Source organism: Simochromis diagramma, unplaced genomic scaffold (assembly GCF_900408965.1).
Source record: "Simochromis diagramma unplaced genomic scaffold, fSimDia1.1 OVJJ01000602.1, whole genome shotgun sequence".
NCBI lineage: Eukaryota > Metazoa > Chordata > Actinopteri > Cichliformes > Cichlidae > Simochromis > Simochromis diagramma.
The window spans coordinates 8,423,309-8,448,746 of NW_024387040.1; the positions used below are offsets into that span (position 1 = coordinate 8,423,309).

Sequence of the window (25,438 nt, forward strand, 5' to 3'; positions counted from 1 at the left end):
GTTTAGCTAGTGATCATTATTCCCACCATTCTGACCAAACAGACACACTCCTTTGTTCTATTGTCAGAGGGCGATGCAGCAAGCTTTGATATCAGTGCAATGAGCCCCACGCTGCGAGTGGGCGTGCCGTTTGACATTTCTCTGCAGATAAAAGATGGTTATGGCCACTCAACGACCCTCACTTCTAAACTCACACCTGAGCTCAAATGCTGGTGAGTCTCATTAATGCTACTGAATTTTTAAATGCTTGAGAAAAAAAATATGTATGAAAGCCTTTGTGCCTTTATTATGTCACATTTAACAGTGTTGTAACACGGCCATTGTTATTTATTTATTTTTATTTATTTATTTTTTAGTGGTCTGGATCTGAGTTATGGGACATTCTCCAGCAGTGGAACCACATTCACCATCAAAAATGTCAAAGCGAGAGGAAAAGTCCTGAATTACCAGCAATCCAAGGTTAGAACTAATGATTTCTACTCTACGAAAACATAAATTTGCCCGTCACATTTAAGACTGCTTAAAATAAATAAATAAACTACTAATAGTACAGTCATAGTTTTATCAAGAGGTGTAACAACTACTTGAAAGTCAATAGTCAAAAAATTATTAGCTGATTTGGTGATTTATTTTTATGTGCTTTGTTTGCATTTTCAGAGCTATGACCTGGAAGTGACCCTGCCTGGCCTGAAACAACACACTAAGTCCATCAAGATCAGTCTTCTTCCTGGTAACCCCTCATTTATTTATGATTTTTGAACAGTTTGTGTACTGGTTTCTCATGTGCATTATGTCCTTTCAGAAATCTTGATTGTTAAATGCTTAAATCACACTATAATAATCGTAGAATATAGAAGATTTATGTTTCCTATCTGCTCCTGGACGAGTGGACCAATCTTGATGAGACTGTGCAAACAACAACGACGTAGGGATTCGAAGATCAGTTTTGGTTGAGCATCATCTTCTTTTGAGACACTTTATGAAACAACTGGATTCATCCTTGGCACTTAAACGTTGATAATTATATTTAAATAATTAATTTTCATGTCTAGTTTACTTATCCATTGCTAAGGTTTTGGCTCAAAATCAATCTTGTTGACAGCATTTGAAGTATGCTTCAAGTGTATACTCTGTTGATCAGAAGTGATTGCTTGGATGAGGAAAAAGATATATAAAACTTTAAATATAAATACAGTTTAAAAGTTGTGGAGCAGGGAAATTATTTTACTGCTATTGTTAAATAATAATATAATCTGTAGTTTATATTGCATTCAGAGGTTGAACAGTGTGTGTCTTTCAGAAAGGCTAAAAGTCACAGGCTGACAGGAAACAGGCGGTTGTTTGTACTCTCCTTCCTCAATATTTGAACCTTAACATTTGGGGGCTTCGTCCGGTGGTTGAGGAGGGAGAGAATTGGAGGTGTAGACGGAGAAATTCGGTGGTCTGAGGTGGTCGGACGGGCAGACATGAATGCCAGTGGTCGAAGTGAGTGGGCATAAGCCGGCTTATTCAAAGGTAAGGCACTACCTGTTGAATTATTTCCAAAGTGTGCCAAATTGGACATGATAAAATTTAAGTCTACTCACTGAAATTACTGGTGGATGTCTGTTTTGATTTTGATGAGAATCTCATGACAGTACTGAGGATTTAAAGCAGTTGGACTGCTGGAAATGATTGAATGCGGTTGGACCGCTAAAAGGATTTAATGCGGTTGGACCGCGGAAAGCAAAGCAGTTGGACTGCTGGAAATGATTGTAGTATGTTAGGGAATTTGGTTATTTTTTGGTTATAAGGTTGGACCTGCTTCAGTCTTACACTTTGTTGGGTGTTTTACTGTTGTTTCAAAGTATTATAAATTACTCAAGAATGCCAGTTGGACTGGTAAGAAGCGCATTTCTCGGAGGTAATGCTCCCTCCCGGCCGAGGACGCTTGGCCCTGACCTATCGGCGAATAGGGTTAGTACGGTCGGCAACCGGGGAGAACTTGGGAACCTCCAAAATAGCTAGTGGTTGGACCACTTTACCGTTTGGAACGGTAATCTGCGCTTTTTTGGGCAGCAAAGGTTGGACCTTGGGTGTTGGACACTCTTAAATTGAGTTAGGGACTTTAGAGATGAGGCCAGAAACTGTTGGACAGATACTGGTTAATTGATTACAAAAAAGTTGGACTTTTTCGGTTGGACCGTTAACTTAAATTTTTCGAAATTGGTTAGGCGCTAAAGCTGACAGATCTGACAGTGGTTGTAAATATAAGACGTCTTTGTAATATAAAATAAGAGATCTCTGTGTGAAAGGAGTCTGAGGCAATGCTGGAGCTATTTTTAGACGGTGTGTGTGAGTGTGAAAATGCAAATGAGTAAGTAGTGAACTGTTTAAACCACAGATGGTTTTACAAATACTGCTGCAAACATTGTTGAGTGTGTGTTTAAAATGCCATTTATGTTTATTAGAGGACTATAAATAAAGTATTGAGTTGCCGTAGTGGATGTATAGTAATTGACTGAATTTGGATGTAGATATATAAATATATTGAGTGCACTGTATATACCTAAGACTAACATATTACTTCTCTCCAGCAGTAGTTGCTGGTGTGTTTTATTTTTTCAAGTTCTTGTGTGTGCGGTGAGAATTAATAGAGGTTTCAATCGTTTTTTTTCTTTGTTTTTGTTTACTTGCTCTTTCTGATTATGAAAGGCATGTCTAAAATACTCGTAGGAAAGCGTGTTTTGAGTTATATTCCTCAACTCTGGTCACAGTTTAAGTGTGTGAATGCGGTGACTAGAAGGTTTTGAATGATGAATAAAGGTGTGAGAGGTATTTCTTTGGTGATGTAAAGTAGGATGTTTTAAAGTTTGAAAGTGTTTTTAATTTAAGAGATGCATGAGTGATGTTATAAGAGTTTGAGTTTCCTTTTTTTTCAGTTCAAAAACACATAAGTACATACACTTGGTACACCCGTTTACTCTTTGACTTTATTAAAACAGACGGTGTATTTGAGTTTGAATTTCAGTAATTGTATGTTGATATGGTAATTTAGTTTTATGTTAGGTGAAGGAGATGTCCATCTCTGCGTCTTGCAGGAGTGAAAGTGAGCACGTTGAAAGCTGTGATGTGAATGCTGACAAATTCAAAGAGTTTAGTTTATTTAAAAGGCAGTGTGTGTGAGAGGATTATGAAATCATTGTGTGAATGATGCTGCATTTTAGATCAAAAGTTAGTAGAATTACAGAGGGTCTGTAGATTGTAAAATAAGTTTGATTAGCCTGCAGAAACAGCAAAGCAGCTTGAGCTGCTCTGAGCAGCTGCGTGCTGTGTGTGTAACAGGAAATGGTGTGGGTGACAGGAAGTTTGCATGCCCATATAAGGTGACAAGTGAGCACCCAGGGAGAGAGAGAGATAAGTTAGACTCTAGCCAAATGAAGCGAAGGGAGGTTTTAAGAAAATAAATGAAAAAGATATTAATCGTATGCTTTAGTGTGTCAATAAAGGTTACAGATGAATAAAGGTGGACTTCTCTCAACCTGGAATTTTGAGTACGGCGCCAAAACCAGTAGAGTAGCATAATGGGGAGAAAACAGGCCGGATTTTGGCTTAAAATCTTACAGCTTGACCTCGCACTTGTCCCCATCCTGAGAAGAAGCTCAAAGGACAGTTAATCTCCTGATGAAGACCAACAGAACATCGTGGATTTGAGAAGAGTTAATAGCAGGCAAAAGTCAGTGCTACTGAACCTTTGACACTGTCGACTGGTGACATCAGCAGCAGCATGTAAGGAACCACGAGGTGGAAACATGTACTGTAAATTACAGGCTGGACAGTTGGACAGTGGGATAATGAGCTGTGGAAAGCACTGGACACTGATATTCAGATTTGCCATGCTTGGAGTAATCTTGAAAGAGACGACTGAAAGGATCAACAGAATAGAAGAAACCACGTGATGAAACATGCACGGTGGACTGCAGGCTGGTAAGAACAGTGTGATATGGCTGTTTAAAGGCACTGAATGTGATACTTTGCCAGGCTGGGACTTATTCCAAAAGGAAAATACTGAAGAGAAACAGAGGAGAAACAGACTGTGTTTGCTGGAGAATTCAAGACAACAAAAGGACACTGAGAGGAGTGGAAAGGGACCAGGGACCAGTGAGAGGTAAAGCCGGACGAGTTCGACTGCGAGAATACAGGGTGTAATTGGACTGAAAGTGAAGCCTGAACTCATGATGGTTTAGAGATGTCCACCGTCACAAACAAAGAGGTAAACAAGAATAGAAAACACATAGACAAAGTGTTACATGTGAAATTATTTCTGGAAAGAATAAGTGAGATAGTTTTGAATTAAGAAATCAGTGAAAAGATGCATGAGTTAAACCTGATTATAACATACAGAGGCAATGAAGAAAGCAGCTTACACTCACTGAACATTAACATACATAGCAATGAAGACCTGCTTACACTTATACGCATAACATAAGTTGATATTTCTGACCAGAGAGGGGGAAACGGGTAGTTTAAGTACTTATGATAATAATGAAAACGTCTCAGTTGTGTTTCTTTAGGGGCGAAACAGACCTGGATCAATTCTCCACATGCAGCGATCGGAAGAAACCTGTAGGTTAACTTGGCTGGACATGCTAAGGCAAGTTTCTGGTTGAATTGTTCACAGCTCCATGTCTCCACAAACCTGACAAGTGGAGCCCTAATTTCTGGCTGGGGTCAAGGAATGCTGTTATTTAAGGTGGGAACTTAAAATTTGGGTTAGTAAATTTGGGAAAGAAAACTGACGGCTTAAGTGGAGAATTATGAAGGAGTCTAACACACTGCAAAAGCAACATATGCAAATTCACATACACAAGCAGAAAATGCATTAACCGTACAAGGACAAGCTCATAATGATTAATGCATAGACATTGGTTAAACCTGGCTAAGAACACAAACATACGCGATGAAAAACAGCTTGCTATTTTTGTATGAGTGATAGAATGGTGTGAATGTTTATTAAAATACATTTGAGTTTGAAATTGAGGAATAACTCAAAGAAGCTATATGACAAAGGGAGTGAGTTATGAACAAAGAAAGGTGATTAAAGTAGTTTTAAAAAGAGTGACTTAGGAGTGCTCTGGAACTGTGTGAGCAAAACCAGTGATCACTGTAGAAAGAAATAAAATAAAATATAAGTTTGTAATGTTTAAACATATGTTTCTCTTGTTACGGCAACTTCTTGAGATATGACTCAGTATGCAAATTAGCTGGAGTGAGTGGTGACGAAGAAGCTTCCTGTGTGTGTGTGACTGAGGCTTTCAGGAGAGGAAGCATAGCAGAGAAGAGGAGTGCAGATTTGGGTAGGAAATTTATAGTTTAGTGATATATTGTCGTAAGGGGGTTATGTTTTATGCTGAATTTAAGTATGTTAAGGTGCATAAAGGGGGTGATTGTTGTGTGCAAATTGTGTGGTTTTAATGAGACTTTCGGTGTATTGAGGAGGTGAAATTATGTGGTGGCAATACTTGTGTGTTTAAGGTTGTTGAGGTTGTTGTGGTGATGGGTTGAGTTTGTCAGTTAGGTTTGGGTTGTTGTTGTTTTTGTTTTTAGTAGAGGGAGTCTTAGGAAACATGGACATGTCTGAAAGGGGCCCATTATTTTGTAACAGTGCACTTAAAGAAAACCTGTCAGGTGATTTTGTTTTGTGTTTTGTGAGCTAATAATCAGCTCTATTTTTTCTCATTTTTGTTCTAAGCAGGCCTGCAACAGAGCTGACAAATTCTCGGGAAGAGAAAATATAAGGTGGGCTTTCCAGATTACAACTGGCCGAGGAGAAAGCTACCTGTGGGGACTGATCAGGTCGTAAGTCCCTGTCCAAAATTGTAGGATTGTAGCGAGTCAATCCAGTCCAAAAGCATAAAGAAATATTTTCCTATGGAAAATAAAAAAATGAATGAGCTCATTTTGCTGAGGGTGGAGAATCTGATCGTGCGGGAAGCTCCACTATTAGCAAATATATGGTGTGACTGCATGTGAGTGAATGTGTGTGACTGGATGAAGGTGAGGATGCATAAATGTGGACAAACAATTGGCTTTTACCAGAGAAAATTTCTGTTTTGTTGACTGGGGTTAGATTATGGGATTATAGTATATTGTTGGGAGAATGTTAAAGGGGAAACATTTTTGATGTAACTTAGTTACCATTAATTGAAGAAACACATGACTGATAATTGTTCTGTTTTAAGTTTATTTTTAGGACATAGATTGGATCATGAGTGGGGAAAAACTGAGCATTTTGAGTTTTGTATAGTATTGTGACACATGAAATGTGTCAAGATAAAAGGGGGAATTTAGGGTTTAATGATTTAGGATCATTTTAGGACTTTTTTGGTTCTTATTATGCGTGATTATGTTTGGGGGTTTGTTGATCATTTGGGTATGGTAAAACTGAAACTGTTATTTTTATGTTAAGGTTAAAGGATTAAAGTGAACTGAATCCGGTTTAGAAGATACAATGCCGGTGTTTTAAAGCTGTAAACAAATCTTAGAGGGAAATTGTGGGACACGTTGACAAAAAGATATGCTTTGGGGAAAATTAGTGAAGGTTGTAGGAGTAGAACAGGTTTGATTTCTTTTTTGATTTCTAGAAGTAGTGGTTATAATGTAGGCTTACACATACAGATATTACATAGATTTATTTTTAGGATAAAGGGGAGAGCTTATACATAGAAATTTTTATACATATTGCATTTTGTGCCTTTAAAGGAGTTGTGGCTCAATTTGTCTCTTGAGGGTCACGAGCCTTTGGCTAGCGCTATGATTAGCCAATCTACTGTGAGGATGATATGAGTTATTGAAGGATTGCACGCGCTTACAGACACAGAGTCCAGAAACACACATGACAGTATTGATTCCAGGCAAAAGGCCTCAAATTCATTTAGCTTTTAACTGAACTTAAGGACGGACCAAAGAGGAAGGAAAGCATATGTTTTGGTTAAGTCTGATAAACTAGAATTAGAAGGTATTTTTACATTAAAATGAGCAAAATGAAATAAAAAGGCTATACCAAAAACAGGTTATAACATAGGAAATGTGAGGTTAACATGAAGTTAGTGTTAACACACAGGAGTTGTTTCTCTTATATGCTTAAACTTAACTGATTAAAGTGGTTGTTTTCTTTTGGAGCTTTTAGTAGAATAGACGCTTATAATGATTTCTTGTTGAGCAGCGACAGTTTGTGTACAGGATGTGATGATCAGATAAGGGAAAATAGAGCGAGCAACCAGACGTTTAAGAGTTTTAAAGTTATGAGTAACGCTGAAGAATATATATAAATACAAGTCAATAAGTTAAGAACATAATTAGGATCAGGCTTTTGATTACAGAAGTCCCAAATATGATAAGTTAGGGAGGTGCAGGAAAAGGTGTTTTGTTTCCTTTGCAGAAGATCTCGGCGACCACAGGGGGGTGAGGATCCTGGAGGCCCGAGGCCTGATGGACCACAAGAGAGGGACCAAGAAAACTTAAGCTTACGCATGGAGTGTTCTCGAATGGGAGCTGGTGTTTATTACTGGACCAATTAGATGACATGAGGTTGTCTGATTTGCTGAGCCAGAGAGGGTCAGAGCGAGGACACAATGTATTGCGACCTCTGGTGTTCCAGAGGTCGAGAGAGGGAGTGTGGAGCAGGGAAATTATTTTACTGCTATTGTTAAATAATAATATAATCTGTAGTTTATATTGCATTCAGAGGTTGAACAGTGTGTGTCTTTCAGAAAGGCTAAAAGTCACAGGCTGACAGGAAACAGGCTTGCAGAGAGTTTGCAGAAGTGAAAGCCGAGTCTTAAGTTATTTTGAGCAGCAGGCTAGACGAGGCTATTTGAATTACTAGGTTATTCAAATTGATCATTGCTTTAACAATGTAACAGATAGCTTTAAGAAGGCCTTAAGGTTTTATGCATACAGGTATTATATTAACCTTGTATTCCAGATGCAGTGAATCAGGTCATTTTCATATTAAGCTTTTAGTAAGAGGTTTTTGATTAAAACATTTATTTAGTAGATGACATATACATAGTCTCAGTTAGGTTGTTACACATAAGGATGAGCCTCTGTTCTGGTGAAAGGTCAGAAGTGCAACAGGTGAATTGAGAGAGAGCATTTAAGGACGAGACACAGACAGTCAGTAGGTGAGAGGTGATATAGAGGCTGAGTGAGGTCAACACACACACACATTAGTTAGATTTATTTATAGGAAAGAGGTTAGTCATGTCTGGTTGTAACTGCGAGAGTGTCTCTGTAAACGAGGAACCGTTCCTTGTTGTCTCGGCAAGAAAGAGGAACAATTCACTTTAAGACAAGAACAGAAAGGTAGACAGGAAGTACCGGCCATGATGATCTTCTTTCGAACTGTGTTAAAAGTCATTGTGGTTTTGATTTGACGTATGTATATATCCTGTCTGTGACTATGAAGGGGCGTCATTAATTCAGACCCTGATGCTATAAAAATCTGTGTATGCTTTGAGTAAGTCGAAGATTAATTCTTGTCTGCGTACAGATTATTCTTCCCACGCGTGTATTCATTAAAATCATCGTTTGACTTCACCCGGCCGGATCAGTGTGGTTATTCTTCGATCACCTCTTGTACCCTTCCTCAATATTGAACCCTTAACAAAGTGTAAGTAACGCATTTAACTAAAGTCAAGCATCTGATGCTTCCAACAGTCGTACTCATCCCTGCTGCCAATTTAGAATAACCACTGAAAGCAAGCACAAAGCCAGAGTACCTGGAGATGGCTGGATTCTTGCTCTGAGGCAGTAGTGCTAACCACCACATCACAGTGCAGCCCTAGTTGTCTTAATGCCTCACAGGCATTCACACTATTGAGTTCCTCTTTCTCTTTATTCTTTATACTTTATTCTAGTTGCTCCTTGCTTCTTCACCGTGGAGCTACTTTCACAGTTTTTGTGCGATTTTAACCGTTCAAATTTTAAACTATTCTGCTATTTCTGCTAATGCTGACTATGACTTTTGGTGCTCATAACTTATATACTTTTTGAGATATTAAATGTTTTATGCAATTTTTTGGTCCCATTGAAATGAATGGACCACATTATCAGTGTGGTCACTGATTTTGCTTGCTGAGGTGAGCTGTGTTTTAGCTCAGTGAGATGAGCAGCTGTTTTCAGAGCGGGAGGCCGGGGTTCAAATCCTGCTTATGGCAACATTTTTTTCAGTTAATGGTTAAACTTTTTTTAAAACTCTTTTTAACACAAATTACAGCTTCTTCTAGCCGCCTTGAGACCAGGAAGCCCGGGTTCAAACCCCGCTCATGGGGTCACCATTTGTTCTCAGAAGACAGTTAAACTTTTTCACCTCTCTTCAGTACAAATTTCAGCTTCATGCATTCTCAATCATCCAGGAAAGTGAATCTCCAAAAAGTTGATTCTGTTCATCTGGACGCAGCGTTTTGTGGGAGAAACGTTTCGTCACTCATCCAAGTGACTTCTTCAGTCTCAGAAGTCCCTTGGATGAGTGACGAAACGTTTCTCCCACAAAACGCTGCGTCCAGATGAACAGAATCAACTTTTTGGAGAAATTTCAGCTTCTTTACCCCTTTTCAGCAGAATTTGCAGTTTTTCACCTCTTTTCAGTAAAAATTTCTGCTTCTTCACCTGTTTTTGGCAGAATTTTCAGTTTCTTCACCTCCTTTCAGCACATAGTTTTACTTCTTCTGCTGTTTTCAGCAGATTCCAGGCATTCACACTGCATATTCGCAGGCAATGCAACTTTTTCTAGTTTCAGTTTCAGTTTGTCATATGCAAGTTAGCACAGGGTCAACATGTCAATAAAATGTGTTTGAGGAGCAGAAGACAAGTCACTCAGCAGTATAGTACAGTAAAAAATATTACAAATATTAACAGACTAAATATATATATATACAGTGGTACCTCGCTATAACATGGTCTCGCTGTTTCGCAGATTTTTTTGTGTGCAATTTTGCATGTTTTTTTTGTTTGTTTGTTTGTTTTTTACAGCGAATTATTTTCTGCATTCTGATTGGCTGTAGACCATTGTCAATCAATCTTGTGCAGTGTCTCCTGTAGAGTACAGAATGCATTCAGCTTGTCAAATTTATCTAAATCTTCCATCGCTAGCAGTGTGACTCTTTTCTGCCTGTTGCAGGAAGGTGTATAAAGTGTGTAGTGAGGGGTTTTACAGCCATAAAACATCTATAATAAATAATAATTGTAAAAAATAGGTGAAATCTGCGAAGTAGCTAACTATCGTGGGCTATTTTTAGAATGTAACTACCGCAATAAACAAGGGACCGCTGTAAATATATATACACACTTATATAAATAAAGAAATCTTAAATAGAAATGTGACCGCTGACATGTATTGAGGGGTGGGGGGGTGGGGGCAAATGGGATATTGCACATGGGATAAATTGATAGGAGTGAGCAGCAGTACAAGGTTTTAGAGTGGCAGTTAGTGCAGTATTGCACGGAGTAAGGGTTTTTATTTTTATTTAAATACTAATAAAAATGGAGTGACCAGTGTAGAGTGTAGTATGTACTTGTGAAACTGTAGGACAGCTTCTGTGTGCATCCTGTGAAGTGTGGTGTGTTAAAACTGTTTTTGAGTCTTGTGCTCCCAGCAGACAGACTCCTGTAACGTCTGGCAGATGGTAACAAGGAGAACAGCTGATGTGCTGGGTGGCTGTGGTCCTTGATGATGCTGTGTGCTTTTTGGTTGCACCGCTGAAGATAAATGTCCTGAATGGCAGGAAGCCTCATGCCAATGATGTGCTCTGCTGCTTTCACCACCCTCTGTAGTGATTTGCCGCTGCTGGCAGAGCAGCTTCCATACCAAACTGTAATGTAGCTCGTCAGCAAGCTCTCGATCGCACTTCTGTAGAAATTTCAGGTGATGTTGGCATTCATGCCAAACTTCCTCAGCTTCCTCAGAAAGTAGAGTCGCTGGCGAGCTTTCCTGATTGCAGTGTCTGTGTGAAGGGTCCAGGAGAGATCCTCGGTGATGTTAGCCTCAGCCTCACTGTCCCATTTGTAGATGTCCCTGGAAACTGTTTTTTCCTATTGTAAGTCTTTGTCTGTATGCAGGCAGCAGCAGTATGGAACAATGGCCTGCCTTGCCAAAAGCTGGGTGGGGAGGGGTTTGTAGCAGTCCTTGAATGGAGTGTAGCAATGATCCAGTGTTTGATCACCTCTTGTAGGGAAGGAGATGTTGGCAGTATTTACGGAGAACTTTCTTCATGTTGGCTCTGTTGAAGCACAATAAAGACAGCTTCAGGATTTTTTTTTTCTCAAGTCCAATAATGACGTCATACAGTTGGTCCATAGTCATAGGCCAACTGTTGACGTAAACAGCTGAAAGGTGAACTGAACTTCCTTGGGAGGTAAAAAGATCTAACTTTGAGCGTCAGCAGCTTGTAACTCTGAGAGCAGTACATTAGCAGTAGATACACTGATTGAGTTTTAAACCTCTGATCAGACGTCTGCCATCAAAACCATTTAGGATTTTAAAAAAAGTGTCCCCAGGAGACTTTGTAGCTTCACTGTAAAGGTAACAGATGTCATTTAGCTGTGGTTCAAATGATAATCTGTTGGCTGCTAACATTAAAACAAGGTAAATTAGATTTTTGTCTTATTTTTCTTAAAGATTCCCTGATTTTGTGTTGTTTTTCAGGTATCCCAAATTCCCTCCACGTCAAACCGGAGGAAACGTCAATCGATGTGGAGAACGGAGACCAGGTCACGTTTCATGTCGAAGTTCACGACGAGGCTGGAAATATCACCGCTAACCCCAAACAGATCGTCCGCTGCGAGGTACAAACATGGATTTGTTCGGAAGTCACAGGTGCCTCTGTGAAAACAGAGAAAACTGTATTTATTGAAAGAACATAATGAGCTGTTTATATATGTTGGTCTATTTATTTTCAGTGGTGTCTTGTTTCTGTCTGTAAGGCAAAAAACTACGCAGGCTGAATCTTTTTGTTTTTGTTCAAACATTTCCAGGTTAAAGGTTTCCCCCCGGTGGTCACTGATTGCAGCAGCACCGGTGCTGGCCAGCTTGTGACAAAGCCCATTAACCTGAAAATAATGAAAGGAGAGCAACAAGAGCTCAAAGCTCAATTTGTGATGCCTGTGAGTTAGAAAAAAAAGAATTCTTCTGCTCAGAAGAAAATTTCCAAGTATGTAGCTTGTTTGTAGTGTCTCTCTCCTCTTTTCATTCTAGAGTTACAAAAACATACTGCTGGTCATGAAGGAGCTGAGGGTGCTGCCCAGCACAAGGGTCTCTGTGATGGAGCTGTACAGTCAGGACAATGAGAATCTGGTGCTGAGGAACAGTGAAAAGATCGAATGGATAGCCGGTGGACTGCTAGACAACTTATTCTACAAGCTGTATGATGAAGCTGGCAGGGAGGTACCGCTCACTGCTGAAATAGCCTCCATGATCAAGGTGTGTAATGTGCAAACATTGCTGTTTACTCTTGTAATAGATTTTTAAGTAGGTGTTAGATTTTGTAAATAAAAAAACAATTATATATATTTTATTTTTATTTTTTACCCTTACGAAAGAATTCTAGGATTTAAAAAAAAAAAGACTTGTATGAGCCATTCTGTTTTAACACTTCTTAGCTTGATGTTAACTTTTCACTGTGAAGGTTAACTGGACAGGAGATGTCTTTCTGGAAGATCTGGTCCAGGGGAAGCTGCCTGATTTACAGGTACCTAAATGGGTGGGAGAGCAGCGCTTCTACCAGGTCTCCTATCAGGACCAGAGTGTGTCCGTCTCCTTCACTATCGTGTAAGCCATGAACCTATAATCAAAGCTTTGATTCAGTGTTTTCATTTGATACGGTCTGCACACTTATGTGTGAAGATATAAAGTCCCCTCTTTTGTTTGTAGACCTCGTCCAGATGAACCAGAGCGTCTAAAAGTAGCTTTACCCCAAACCACAGTGAAGCTTGGTGAGATCCTCTCCGGAAACATTAGTGAGTATAAATCTGATCATTTACAATTAATCACATTTTTAAAATTCACGGTTGCATGCTATATTACTCAGAATAACTTTCTTTGCACAGGCTTGGAGCTTGTGGACCAGTATGACAATTTAACCAAGACGCTTACCCCCACCTGTTTGAACCACATAAAAGTGGAAGCTGAGGGGCTGGACAAATCAGCCATCACATTTAAATGGCAGGTGGGACCAGAGCCATGTGCATTTAAAACAAAAGTTGACTCAAATATTAGTTAAATCAAATCAAATTTGCACTAATGCAATCTTAATATTATCTGAGCAAACAAAGCTCCCTTTATTATGTGTTTTTGGTGAGCTAAGGGTATACATGTGTGCATTTGCCCTTTCACCTGCCCTATGACCACTATAAATCTACTGAATCCTCCTCCCTACCAATAAAAAAAAAAAAAAAAGCCTGCTTTTGTTAAAATAGCAAGGTCATATTATTGGAATTCCACAGATAATGAACCCTCCCTTACAACCAAGGAGACAAAACATTTTTCTACACTCTGTAGATGACACGAAAAGCTTTTGTCTTTGTGGTCAAAGTTCACTAAAATGGTAACAAAGTCGATGTTATTTTATATGACCGAGATGGTTTTGACCTTCATAAATTCAGAGATGGTGCCACAAAGCTGCTGATTCAGATGACAGCTGAAGGAGAGCAGGACATGTAAAGATAATGTTGCTTTTAGAAGAGGTTAATGAACTCTTGATGGAACCAAGCTGTGTGCTATAAAATTTGTACTTAAAGTGCTCACAATTTATCATGCATTTTACCACTATAGTTACTATTTTACTATAGTGGTAAAATAGTAACTGGCACCCGTGTAAATACTGTATGTGGTTCATGTGTGAACTGTATTTGTATTTGTCTAACACAGTACTGTAAGAAGATGATGAAGAGAAAATTCAGTAACTTCTTTATTTAATAATGAGCAGGCCAGATGTGGTGATTGTGATGATCTAAGCTGATAAATCTCACGGCTCTGTATTGTACCAGGACAGCAGCTGTGCTGCCATGGTGACGGGAATTCGTTTCCAATCAGGGTCTCTCGGCCCCCGAGAACTGTCTTTCAGCTACTCTGACTTTGTGGAGCGTGTCAGTATTAAAGTGACCGCAGGACTCCCTGCTCAGCTTAAGCTCATCAGCGAACCGGAGCAGGTAAAAAAATAAAAGATTCTTAATTTAATTTCTTTTTGGAGACAAACTAAAGGTATAGCTCATCCTTTTCTGTTTTTTTGGGGGGGTTTTTTCAGCCTTTGCAGGTGTTAAATGATCACGGCATCTCCAAACCATTTGTCGTCCAGCTGTGTGATGAGTGGGGAAACCCTTCTCCAGACCAGAGGGTTGTAGTGGACTTAAAGACTTCACCTCCAGGACTGACGGTTAGCTTGAAAATCAACACAATCAAAGAAAGCACCATGTAGTCCTGTGAAAAATGAAGTACAGTAGCTGTAGAGTAACAGCTTAGCTTAGACCAGCTTTTATAGGGGTGGTCACACTTGCTGCTGATCACTTAGTCAGGTTTATTGGTTTGGCAACATCTGGCTGCTGTAGCAGCTGTATGGAATCTATACAATGATCTAATAGGAGAGGTCTTGTTATTGTTTCAGGTGAAAACCAATGTTATTTCACAACCTGTGAACGCAGAAGGAAAAGCCTTTTTCATTGTTAATGGTTTGAGCGGGCCAAAGTAAGTAAAATTTTATTTGTAGTAATACAGCATCAGTCTTGATGTTTCCACTACTGTAAAGTCACTAGTGGAAGTGTTGATAGCCTGTTCTTCCTCTAGGGGGTACTATCAGCTGCAGTTTAAAGGCTCCTTCAACAAAAAACCCATCCCTGGTCCATCAGTGAGCCTCACTGTCCTCCCTGATCCCAAAAAACCAGTCAGCCTATCGTTGGAGTATGACACCAGTATCAAGTTTTTTGCTGGAAGCAAATTCCCAGGTTTGCATTTGTTTTTCTCTCTCCTTCCTTTAAAAAATGTTTCATTAATTCATTTATTTGTATTTTGATCAGTTTAATCTCTGTTCAGCCAAACTAAGGGAAGGTCTTTGTTTCTCTTCAGTTTTCTCAGTGACTGTGGTGTCTGATGAGGGAAGTCCAATTACTACTTTTAACCCAGCTGCTGTGTCCATGTTCATATGGGATGGAGTATCTTCAGGGAAAAAACCTCCAGAAAGAGTGAGTGACTAAAACACAAGAGTCTCCTTGATATACAGTGGTTCCTTGTTTAATGCAGGAGTTTTGTTCTAAAAATAACCCGACAGGTGAAATCTGTGAAGTAGCCAACTTTATTTTTTACTATTATTATAGGCGTTTTAAATAAGGCTGTAAAACCCCTCACTACACACTTTATACACTTTTCTCAGACAGGCATGAACATTTTCACACTTTTCTCTCTTGTTTAAACGCTCTCAAAGTTCAAACCTTCGTAGAAAAATAAGTACAGTGTTTCAGAATGAAACCAAAGGCATCTGCCGGTGACTTTGACGGTGCAAATCATTTCGTTGACATTGTTGTGTTTGTTGGGGAAAAACTGTTCCAGTTTAAATATACAGCATACATCATTAATGACTTAAAAACCCAAGAATTGGGTGCACAAGTTTGAAGTGTGGATTGTCTGGAATCCACAGAGGGTCAAAATTTCACATATATACATATACTCACTTAAATCTATTAATAAGTGATACTGAAGATTGTACAGTGTCTTTAAATTGGAAAAAGCCAAGTGTATTAACATTAGTGATAATGATTGACTGTAGTTGTTAGTTTCTCTGTTAACATAAAAAAGATTTGTTCGACACAACTCATTAGATTGACCAATACCAGGAAAACTAAAAAGGAAAATTGTAGATTTATGCAAGTAGAGGAGTTCTTTTTTTTTCCTATCGTAAACTTTTCTCTTAAAATAATATTTATTTATTTCTCAATATTTCTTGTGTAGGCCATTGAGCTGAAGTGTAATAAACCCATGAAAAATGAAAAGAATGACTGTTTTCACTTCAGGTAAGATACTTTTCACTTCTGTTTCTATTTTGTTTGACTTGGTGACAGATGTTTAAAAACATACCTTTTGTATTACTATGATTAAGTTACTTTAAGTGTTACACCCCTGAAACAGGGGGGAAAGAATCACGACAGTGATTTTGACTTGCTTCTCTCATGCAGTCGTTAATTGCAATGAAAATGAACATAAATATTTGACACTCTGCACTGCTCAATGTCACAAGGTGGACGGAAAAGCTAAATAATAAACCTACATAGCCGTGACCCTTTTACAGTGCAAAACTGAGGCTCAAAAACACTGTCTGTGTACTCAAAAAACTATAATAAAATGCTTCTAAAGCTTACAAAACAACTAAGGATTACCTATGAAATATCTTAACACTGTACAGATTACAAATATATCATCTTTTAAACACTATTACCTGAAAACAGGGGAAAAAGAATCACGAGAGTGATTTTGACTTGCTTCTCTCATGCAGTCATTTATTGCAATGAGGTGAGTGCGCGAAAGCCCCCTAGTGGAGAATAGAGACACTACTAATTGATCCCAGAAAAGGCTTGCTAGCTGATCAGTGATGTATAGATCGCAGATCAGGCATGTCCAAAATCAGGCATGTCCAAAATCCGGCCCACGGGCCAAATGCGTCCCGTGTTCAAATTTCGACTGGCCCGCAGCCTCTGTCATAAAATCAATAATATGCGGCCCGTCAGCACTGTTGACCACTGTATAAAATACACATGTACACATGTGGCAGTAGACCTAATGGTCATACTATCGAGGGCCGCCACTTATCCAGGATAAGTGGAAATTGTTGTTTTGGGGGTTTTTTTTGACTGAAATACGAAACAACTGTGTCCAATGCCAGAACTATCTGATCATGTTTGGCTTGCTGATTTTGGATTTTTAGTTGACATAACACAACATCTGAACGCGTTGAACACGAGCCTTCAGGGGCAAAATGAAGTGGTAAGCCAATGCATTCACACATCAAAGCCTTTGAGAATAAACTGCTACTTTTCCAAAGACACCTGTCACAAACGCAGCCCAATACTTTTACCGCCACCTGGACAAAGGCAGGTTCCAAGAGATTTGAACATTTGCTAAGAAAATGCTGAGGTTGTTTGACTCTCACTTGCGTGATATTTTGCGCAGCAAAACCACTGTTTTTGAGCCAGACCTGGCCTATTTACTTCAGTCAAGTTCTCAGTATCACCCTTCACATTAGTGCAGGCAAGTTATTTATTTAGTTTTTAAGTCTTTTACTTTGTTGTTGTTGTTTTGTTTTGTTTTTCCAATTGACAATCAAACGGGATCTCCTAAACCCTACAAATTAAATAATAAAATCAAATTCGGTCCGGCAGCCGGTTTTTCAATTTCGTATTTTTGATCTGAGTTTAAAATTGAAAACACATCCATTTTTGTTTTTGATGTCTGATTCAAAATCAAATAATATATTGTAGTTTTTGGATTTTTGATGGTCAATTAAAAACTAAAGGCAGAGTGATGTACGGATCTATGGCACACAATGTTTTGTACTTTTGAAAAAGCTAACTCTTAATGTTATTTTCCTGTTCACGTTTTGAATTTAGTTTAATTTTTCTTCATTTTATGTGTTCTTCAAATACAAGATTATGGTAAAAATGTTTAATAATAACTAATTCATAATAAAAAATTCATAATAAAATTTGTGTGTCAAAAAAGAAAAAAAATATAAAATCATTCATTTGCATTTAATGTTAATGCTTCAAAATATTTCAGGCTGAATGATCGGCCCCCACACATTCTCACCTTCCCAAATCTGGCTCTCTTTGCAAAAAGTTGGGACACCCTGTCTTAAATAAAATGAAAACCATTAATGTAACATGAAAAATAACTTATTAACCATTTTCTTGTCGTATTTACATTACTTTTATCCTTATATCAACTAATATGAATTAGTATTAACTGTATAACCTTTTTAGTTTCAGTAGTCTTCCAACCTATCACACAAGCAGCTAGTTAGCTTTGTTTACACAAAGCCTTAAAACAGAGGAAACAGCTAGACTAACTTAGTACCAATATAGGCAAAAGGTTCACGTTAATTAGTGAGCTTTAAAGGTTCTGGTATTGTATTAAAAATGTTTTATATCTAAAGTCAAGCGAATGGTTTCTCTTGGTTTCTAGCCTTTGTGCTATCCTAACCAATGCTAAGCTAGTCACTTGCTTAAGGTAGTTTCAAATTTATAGTATGCATAGGGTGACCATATTTTGATTTCCAAAATGAGGACACTTAGCTAAGTCATGAAAAACTTGCTTAAAGAAACATATTTAACATATTTAAACGATGGCTTCTCTGTGCGGTTAATAAATTGTGAAATAAAATATGTCATATAGGCCTTTAACAAGTCAACAAGTGCTGGAATTAAATAATGGTACAGAAATAATGCCTCATCTGCATAAGAAAAATTACCAGTACTGGGTCGGTATGAGGGCAGGACTGGGACAAAAAATCGGCCCGGGCATTTTGACTAAAGACCGGCCCACCAGGTATTATAGGAAAAGCCATAAAGCCTTTGAATGAAAACAAACGCTGTTGTGACAGTGATGTACAGTCTTGTTGGTATATGTATGATTTCTATACATTTTACATCAGATGAAAACTTTGGTTGTAAGATTCAGATAACTATTTAATAAAAGCGAGACATTTTAAATGAGAATAAGAAAGAAAAGTATTTCTTTGTGCCCCCCTCTCCCTGTTAATACTCTACCTGGCCCCCCTGGCAAAACTTTGCTAGACCCGCCCCTTCATAGTTACCAGCTGTCAGCTACATTTAAAAAAAGGATCCTGGTGTTATTTGTCCCTCAGAAACAGTTCATAACTTCCCTTCAATTCATTCATGTCACCTAAAAGATAAACCTGTTTCTCCATCACCTGTTTAGCTCTGATGATTCAGTAAGGACATCTCCTGGTTTCATCTTCATGTTTCCCTCTCACCACATATCCAAACTGATATCATATCACTATCAGTAACATCATAGCACCCACCCACCTGTATAGAAACTCCGTCATGCTAGCTAGTACTCAGTATGAGTTATTGTAACTGACTGTAAAATGTCAGCACAACGAAAATAAACTCCACCTAAACTTAGTTTATATCTGACCCAGATAGACTGCAGGTCATAACTTCTTACCTGAAGTTCAGTTCACCTGACACTCAGAACGGCGGCCGCCTCAAGTCTCTCCTCCTGCCTCCCCTTTCCCTCATCCACCTGCTGGCCTCTGTGGAAGCTCCGCCTTAGCCACCACCAAACAACTGAGTTATTTTTACACATCGGCCAGCATCTGGCCAACCCACCACCTTTCATTGTTTATACCGTTACAACAACAACAACAAATCACCATCGGCCCACCAGGCATTTGCCCGGTATGCCCGATGGCCAGTCCAGCTATGGTCGGTACGAGGGAAATTTCTTTTGCAGTTCGTCTGAAAAGATGCACTTGCGCTTTGGGATCTTTTAAACATCATTAGGTACGTTGTTGCATGCTGTCAGTCCCATCTGTGAGCGCAGAACATACGTTCACAAAACAGCAGTTCGGGGATGACGTCACACACATGGGTCCTCTGTCGGAATACAGGAAAACCCGGACATTTTTATCAATCTCGAAAATCCCCCCGGACAGAACGTGAAAAGTGGACATGTCCGGGGAAAAGAGGACGGTTGGTCACCCTAAGTATGCAAGGGGTCCTGTCGTCTTAGCTGGCTCAATGAAACAGCATATAAGCCCATTTTCCAGAATGTAGGTTTTTGTCAGGATAATGATGATGATATTGAAAAAAAGTCTACTGTGCGTTTCCTTGCAGGAACAACAACATCCCAAAGGAAGCTGGAAAACACACCATACAGTTTTCTCTTCGTTTTGACAGAACTGACGTTCTGTACAGCAATCAGGTTGGTTTGAATATATAATAAAAAACATAAAACATTTTTAACGCATTCACATTTTGTTTTCAAACACCCATAAAGCATATTAAGCCATCCTCCACATTCTCATTATTTTTCTCTATTATACTGGAGAGTAGTTGGTCATTAAGCTGTTGCAGGCTGTGGAGCTGTAGTGTTACTCACTGAGAGAACTGACTGACCTCAGTGCTGCTTCCCATCTCTAAGATTCGTATAGATGTGGTGGCCAACCAGCCTGTTAAACTGGGACCTGTCTCTGACCCTCCAAACCCAGTTGTTTCCTACAGCGAGGACATTGCCAGCCGAACCTTGGTTAAGAATATGACACTGAGGATAATGGTAAGCTATTTATTTATTGTAAAATAGCAGAAGCAGGCTTCACTTTTCACTGACATAAATAAACTTTGCAGTCATAGTGAGTGAATTTCCATGGTTGATTCCAGGATTTGTATGGCAACCCAGCGGGGCAGGACCTGGGAGGGAAGGTGATCATCACTATAAAGTCCTCAGATGGAGAGAGAAACAAAAGCTTCCCTCTTTTTGAAAGAGGAGGAAGAAGCCTTGCAATTAACTTAGTTGAGGGCAAGGCCCACATCCCCGTGAGTAACCATTCTTCACAGGACCAGCTTTTGTTTTGGAATTTAAGGGCCCCTCAGGGCTTATGATAATTGTTCACTTGCTCTCCTCAGAGGCTGGCTATCAGGGAGAATAGCCCCGGTGACAATAGCAGCACCTACATCCTTGTCTTCAAACCTGAAGTGTCTGTCCATCTCATAACCCTGACTGCTTTTGAGCTCCCCTTCCTTTTTTACAATGGTATGGAAAAACTGAGTGGTAAATGCTATTACGTGCAGCTTAAGATTTCTGAAAAATTAAAGCATTACTTTAATTTTTTTGTTTTTATACATTTTGTTTTGTTTTTGTTTTTACAAAATTCACTAATACATGTCTTTTAAACTTTTTTCTTTCCTTTTTTTACTACACGTGAACATATAATGAAGGACTGTGGGGTGACTTTAGATTCGGACTTGTTGAAGAAGTTTCTGCATGCTTTTAGCTGGAAGCTCTAACAAAAGAAATCTCTGTATTACAATATATTAAACTATTTATCAGATCTAATCATTCCAGCCCACTTTGATCACTACCTGTGAGCCAAAAAACTGAAATGCTATTTAAAGCTATTATACTTAAGAGTAGTATTAATAATAGTGTTACTACTGTTACACTACTATAGTACTATTGCTTAGATTTGCCTTCTGACAATTCACTGTTAATTGATAAACAATTAATTCTTCTTCGTTTTTTTTTCCATTTTAGACGCACAAAACCAGCAAAAAATGTCTGAACTGACCAGGAAAAAAGATGAGCTCAGCAGTGCTATTGACAAATATAACGAAACATTGCGTACATACAAGGAGCTCCTTGAGTTGCTGACGGGTAAGATGTACTGTGTGCTGTTTGTATGTTGAACCAGGTCTCATTTGAAATATGCTTGTTGTAGTTTTTTTTCCTAGACTTCATTGTTTGTTGATCTCTGCCTTGACATGCAACAGTGATTAGTGTTTAAAGACTGTAGGTTGTGTTAGTAGGTCGTGTGGATAAGCTGCAAACAAACGGCTCCTTTTGGGATTAATGAAGTTACCTGAATCTGAATAATCTCATGTCAGTGCAAATGGGTATAGCTACAGAAATAATACTTTGAAACCAATGACTTTGATATAGTCTTAAATCTGTAATTTATCTGGGTTTTCCTCCCATACGTGATTAAAATTGTCTGCTAATGAAAATATTTTTCCCCTTAGAATCTTGCCTGATTGCCAGTAAGAAAGAGGCTGATCTTAAAAATGAGCTGCGCCAGAGGAAAGTGACAATCCCTCATCCCATATCTGTAAGTTATTATTTCCATCCACACTTTACTCCTGAACAGGCCAGGCAGAAATTCAAATCCAAGATTCCTTCTTCTTTTTTAAACTGAATTGGAAATCACATTTCTTATGTATCTGTAGACACAACATATTGATACACTAATAAAAAAGAAGACTACTGAAGCAGAAGCAATTCAGAAAGTGTCCCGACGAGTTTTCTCCGTCCGTGACAACTTTAGGGGACAGGCAGATGTTTTGGGAATGGTAACTTTCTTTTTTTCTTTTAAAGATTCAGTACTTGTTTTGAGATGAATTTTCTGGAGATGTGTTTATCCTCTAATTTTTGAATGCAGGTTGGCCACCTGGCTCTCGTGCAGGATGATGCCGCTGCGTGGGTCATCTCCTGGCACATCAGAGGTGATATGGACTGTGTCATCACCAAAACAACAAAAACAGCGCGGCGGATCTCTCATGACACGCAGGGCAGGCAGCAGGTCATGGCCCTCGACAGCGTGCTTGTGCCACCAGGAAAAAGGTACGTGGAAGATGTATTTTATTAGTGTTGGCGTCTAACTGACGTGTGATGAAGATGTATGTGTCCTTTTATTAAAGTCTTTCCTTTTTAAGCCCTTTCCTTCCCAAAGTCTCTCAAAAACAGTAATTTAGAGCTCTTGTGGCAGCTCCATTTTGAACAGGCTGCCTGAAAGTCAGCTAGAATAATGTCGAACTATATCAATGTATGCTTTGAACCTTGGGAGTCTGGAAATATGTTTTCCTCCAAAATAGCCACATTTAGTGTACAGTGTAACACTCTGTAAACACAGGTGGTCTCTCACTTTAGTTTGCTGTAAAAATAATGGTGACTGTAATTATTAGCACATATAAGACTCCATCCTGCTGCTCTTTGTTGGGGCTGTTTGGACACTAATGAGATTTACTTAACGACCAGCTGCTGCAGGTTTTTGCCAGTTTTTGCAAAGGTTCAAGGTTCAAGGTTCAAGGTTCTTTATTTGTCACATGCATAGTTATACAAGTATAACACACAGTGAAATGTAGCCTGACACGCTCCTCGACATGTGCAAAAAAATTGGGGGGGGGTGTAGAGGAAAAACATTATATATGTATATATATATATATATATATATATATATATGTAGTATATACATTGGGTGAATGTGCAGTAGTAGCAGCAAGCAGGTGAATTCTGTACATTAATATGAATAGACATCTGACTATTTTACAGGATAGACAATATAAACATATTTAAAATTAAAGGAATTGAAATGTACATTGTGCCTTGGTTTAGTGTCTGGAAGAGTCCTGACTCAGTCAATTATAGATGATGTGAGAGGGCGGGTGTGTGTGTTTAGGGCACGGATGGCTTGGGGATAGAAGCTCCTCTTGAGTCTCTCTGTCCTTGCCCGGAAGATGCGGAACCTTCTACCAGATTGCAGAAGTTGGAACAGTTTGTTGCCAGGATGGGACGGGTCCTTCAGTATCTGCGCTGCTCTAGTCCGGCATCTCCTGGTGTAGGTGTCCTGAAGCGGGGGGAGAGCAATCCTGCAGCAGCGTTCTGCTGTACGGATCACTCTCTGGAGAGCTTTTTGGTCCTTCACACAGCTGTTCCCAAACCACGATGTCATGTTCTGTGTGAGGATGCTCTCCACAGCGCCTGTATAGAAAATCCTGAGGATCTTTGGAGAAACCCTGAACTTCCTCAGTTGTCGTAGGTGATACAGGCGCTGCCTAGCCTTTTTGGTCTGGACCTGAATGTGGGCAGCCCATGTCAGGTCTGAGGAGATGTGGACACCAAGATACTTGAAGGACTGCACCCTCTCCACTGGAGCTCCATTGATGATAATGGGCTTGTAGTCTCTGTGCTGACCCCTTCTGAAGTCCACCACCAGCTCCTTGGTCTTGCTGACGTTCAGCTGGAGGTGGTTGTCCTGGCACCACGATGCCAGATTCTTCACTTCATCCATGTAGGCCGCCTCATCGTTGTTGGAGATGGCACCCAACACCACTGTGTCGTCAGCAAACTTCACAATGGTGTTGGAGCCATGGGTGGCCACACAGTCTGAAGTGTAGAGGGAGTAGAGCAGTGGCGAGAGGACACATCCCTGAGGTGCTCCTGTGTTGATGGTGATGCTGTTGGAGAAGCACCTGCCCACCCTCACCACCTGAGTTCTGCCAGTGAGGAAGTCCAACACCCATGCACACAGACGGCTGTTAAGTCCCAGATCCCTCAGCTTTGTGAACAGTCTGCAGGGCACTATTGTGTTAAACGCTGAACTGTAATCAACAAACAGCATTCGCACATAGTTACCCTGTTTCTTGTCCACATGGCTGAGAGTGGTGTGTAGGACGTGGGCGATGGCATCCTCTGTGGATCTGTTGGATCTGTAGGCGAACTGCAGCGGATCTGTGGTGTCTGGGATGGAGGAGGAGATGATGTTCTTCAGCAGCCTCTCAAACACCTTCATTACTACCGAGGTCAGTGCAACTGGCCGGTAATCGTTCAGGGATGAGGGTTTGCTGTTCTTGGGCACAGGGATGATGGTGGATCTTTTGAAGCATGTGGGGACCACAGACTTCGCCAGGGACTCGTTGAAGATGTAAGTGAACACACCTGCTAGCTGGTCAGCACAGCAGCGCAGCAGACGGCCGGTGATGCCGTCTGGCCCCGCCGCTTTCCTTGTGTTCACTCTCCTCAGTGCCGCTCGGACGTCATGCTCCGCGATGCTGGTCACCGGTCTCTCGCTGATGACGTCACTGTCCTCGGTAGTCAGGCGGTGGATAGCATTAGCCGCCTGGCTAACCTCGAAACGGGCGTAGAACTGATTCAGCTCGTTGGTGAATGCAGAGTCAGCGTTGATCAGCGCAGTGTCCCTGGCTTTGTAGTCCGTAATGGTGCGTAGTCCGTGCCACATACTCCGTGTGTCGCCCTGGTGGAAGTGGGACTCCACACGTTCCCAGTACCGGCGTTTAGCATCTCTCACCGCGCGCCGCACGCCGTATGAGGCCGCTTTGTAGGCGCTCATATCGCCAGTGGCGAGACCCGCGTTGTAGGAGGCGGTCCTGGCGTTTACTGCAGTGCGGATCGATCTGTCCATCCACGGTTTCTGGTTTGGGAATGTGGTGACTCTCGCAGTGGGGATAATCTCCTCCGCTAGCATATTGACGAAGCATACTGCTACTTCCGTAAACTCGTTGATGTCGACTGCGCATGCTCTGAACATGTCCCAGTCGACGTCGTTGAGTGCGTCCTGTAGCGTAGCTTCTGATTGGGCAGTCCACCGTTTTACCTCCCTCGTGGTTACTTCTTCCCTCCGTATGCTTTGTTTATACTGGGGAATGAGGAAGATGGCGTTGTGGTCAGACTTCCCAAAAGCCGGGTGTGAGACAGCTTTGTAGCCCTGCTTGTATGGCGTGTAGCAGTGATCCAAAATTCGATCCCCTCTCGTTGGACACGAGACATGCTGGTAAAAGTTTGGCATGACTTGTCTGAGGTTCGCTTTGTTAAAGTCTCCTGCTACAATGAGGGCTGCGCCCGGGTCCTTGTTTTGAAGCGAGCTCAGCACATCATGTAATT

The 25,438-nt window shown here is 40.2% G+C and overlaps 1 protein-coding gene across 1 annotated transcript in view; it reads left to right on the forward strand.

Annotated features, from left to right (window-relative positions):
- LOC120741342 (structural maintenance of chromosomes flexible hinge domain-containing protein 1-like) overlaps positions 1–25,438 on the forward strand; it is a 61,221-nt gene that overhangs the window by 23,894 nt on the left and 11,889 nt on the right. Inside the window, exons 16-38 of the mRNA XM_040044170.1 lie at positions 68–212; positions 357–459; positions 658–730; positions 11,687–11,826; positions 12,016–12,144; positions 12,236–12,460; positions 12,666–12,808; positions 12,911–12,996; positions 13,087–13,205; positions 14,026–14,187; positions 14,283–14,411; positions 14,640–14,719; positions 14,819–14,976; positions 15,098–15,213; positions 15,977–16,038; positions 19,882–19,969; positions 20,189–20,320; positions 20,425–20,580; positions 20,671–20,797; positions 21,299–21,418; positions 21,784–21,869; positions 21,988–22,110; positions 22,200–22,381. Of these exons, the coding sequence (XP_039900104.1) occupies positions 68–212; positions 357–459; positions 658–730; positions 11,687–11,826; positions 12,016–12,144; positions 12,236–12,460; positions 12,666–12,808; positions 12,911–12,996; positions 13,087–13,205; positions 14,026–14,187; positions 14,283–14,411; positions 14,640–14,719; positions 14,819–14,976; positions 15,098–15,213; positions 15,977–16,038; positions 19,882–19,969; positions 20,189–20,320; positions 20,425–20,580; positions 20,671–20,797; positions 21,299–21,418; positions 21,784–21,869; positions 21,988–22,110; positions 22,200–22,381 (2,884 nt within the window). The remainder of the gene's footprint in view (positions 1–67; positions 213–356; positions 460–657; positions 731–11,686; positions 11,827–12,015; positions 12,145–12,235; positions 12,461–12,665; positions 12,809–12,910; positions 12,997–13,086; positions 13,206–14,025; positions 14,188–14,282; positions 14,412–14,639; positions 14,720–14,818; positions 14,977–15,097; positions 15,214–15,976; positions 16,039–19,881; positions 19,970–20,188; positions 20,321–20,424; positions 20,581–20,670; positions 20,798–21,298; positions 21,419–21,783; positions 21,870–21,987; positions 22,111–22,199; positions 22,382–25,438) is intronic.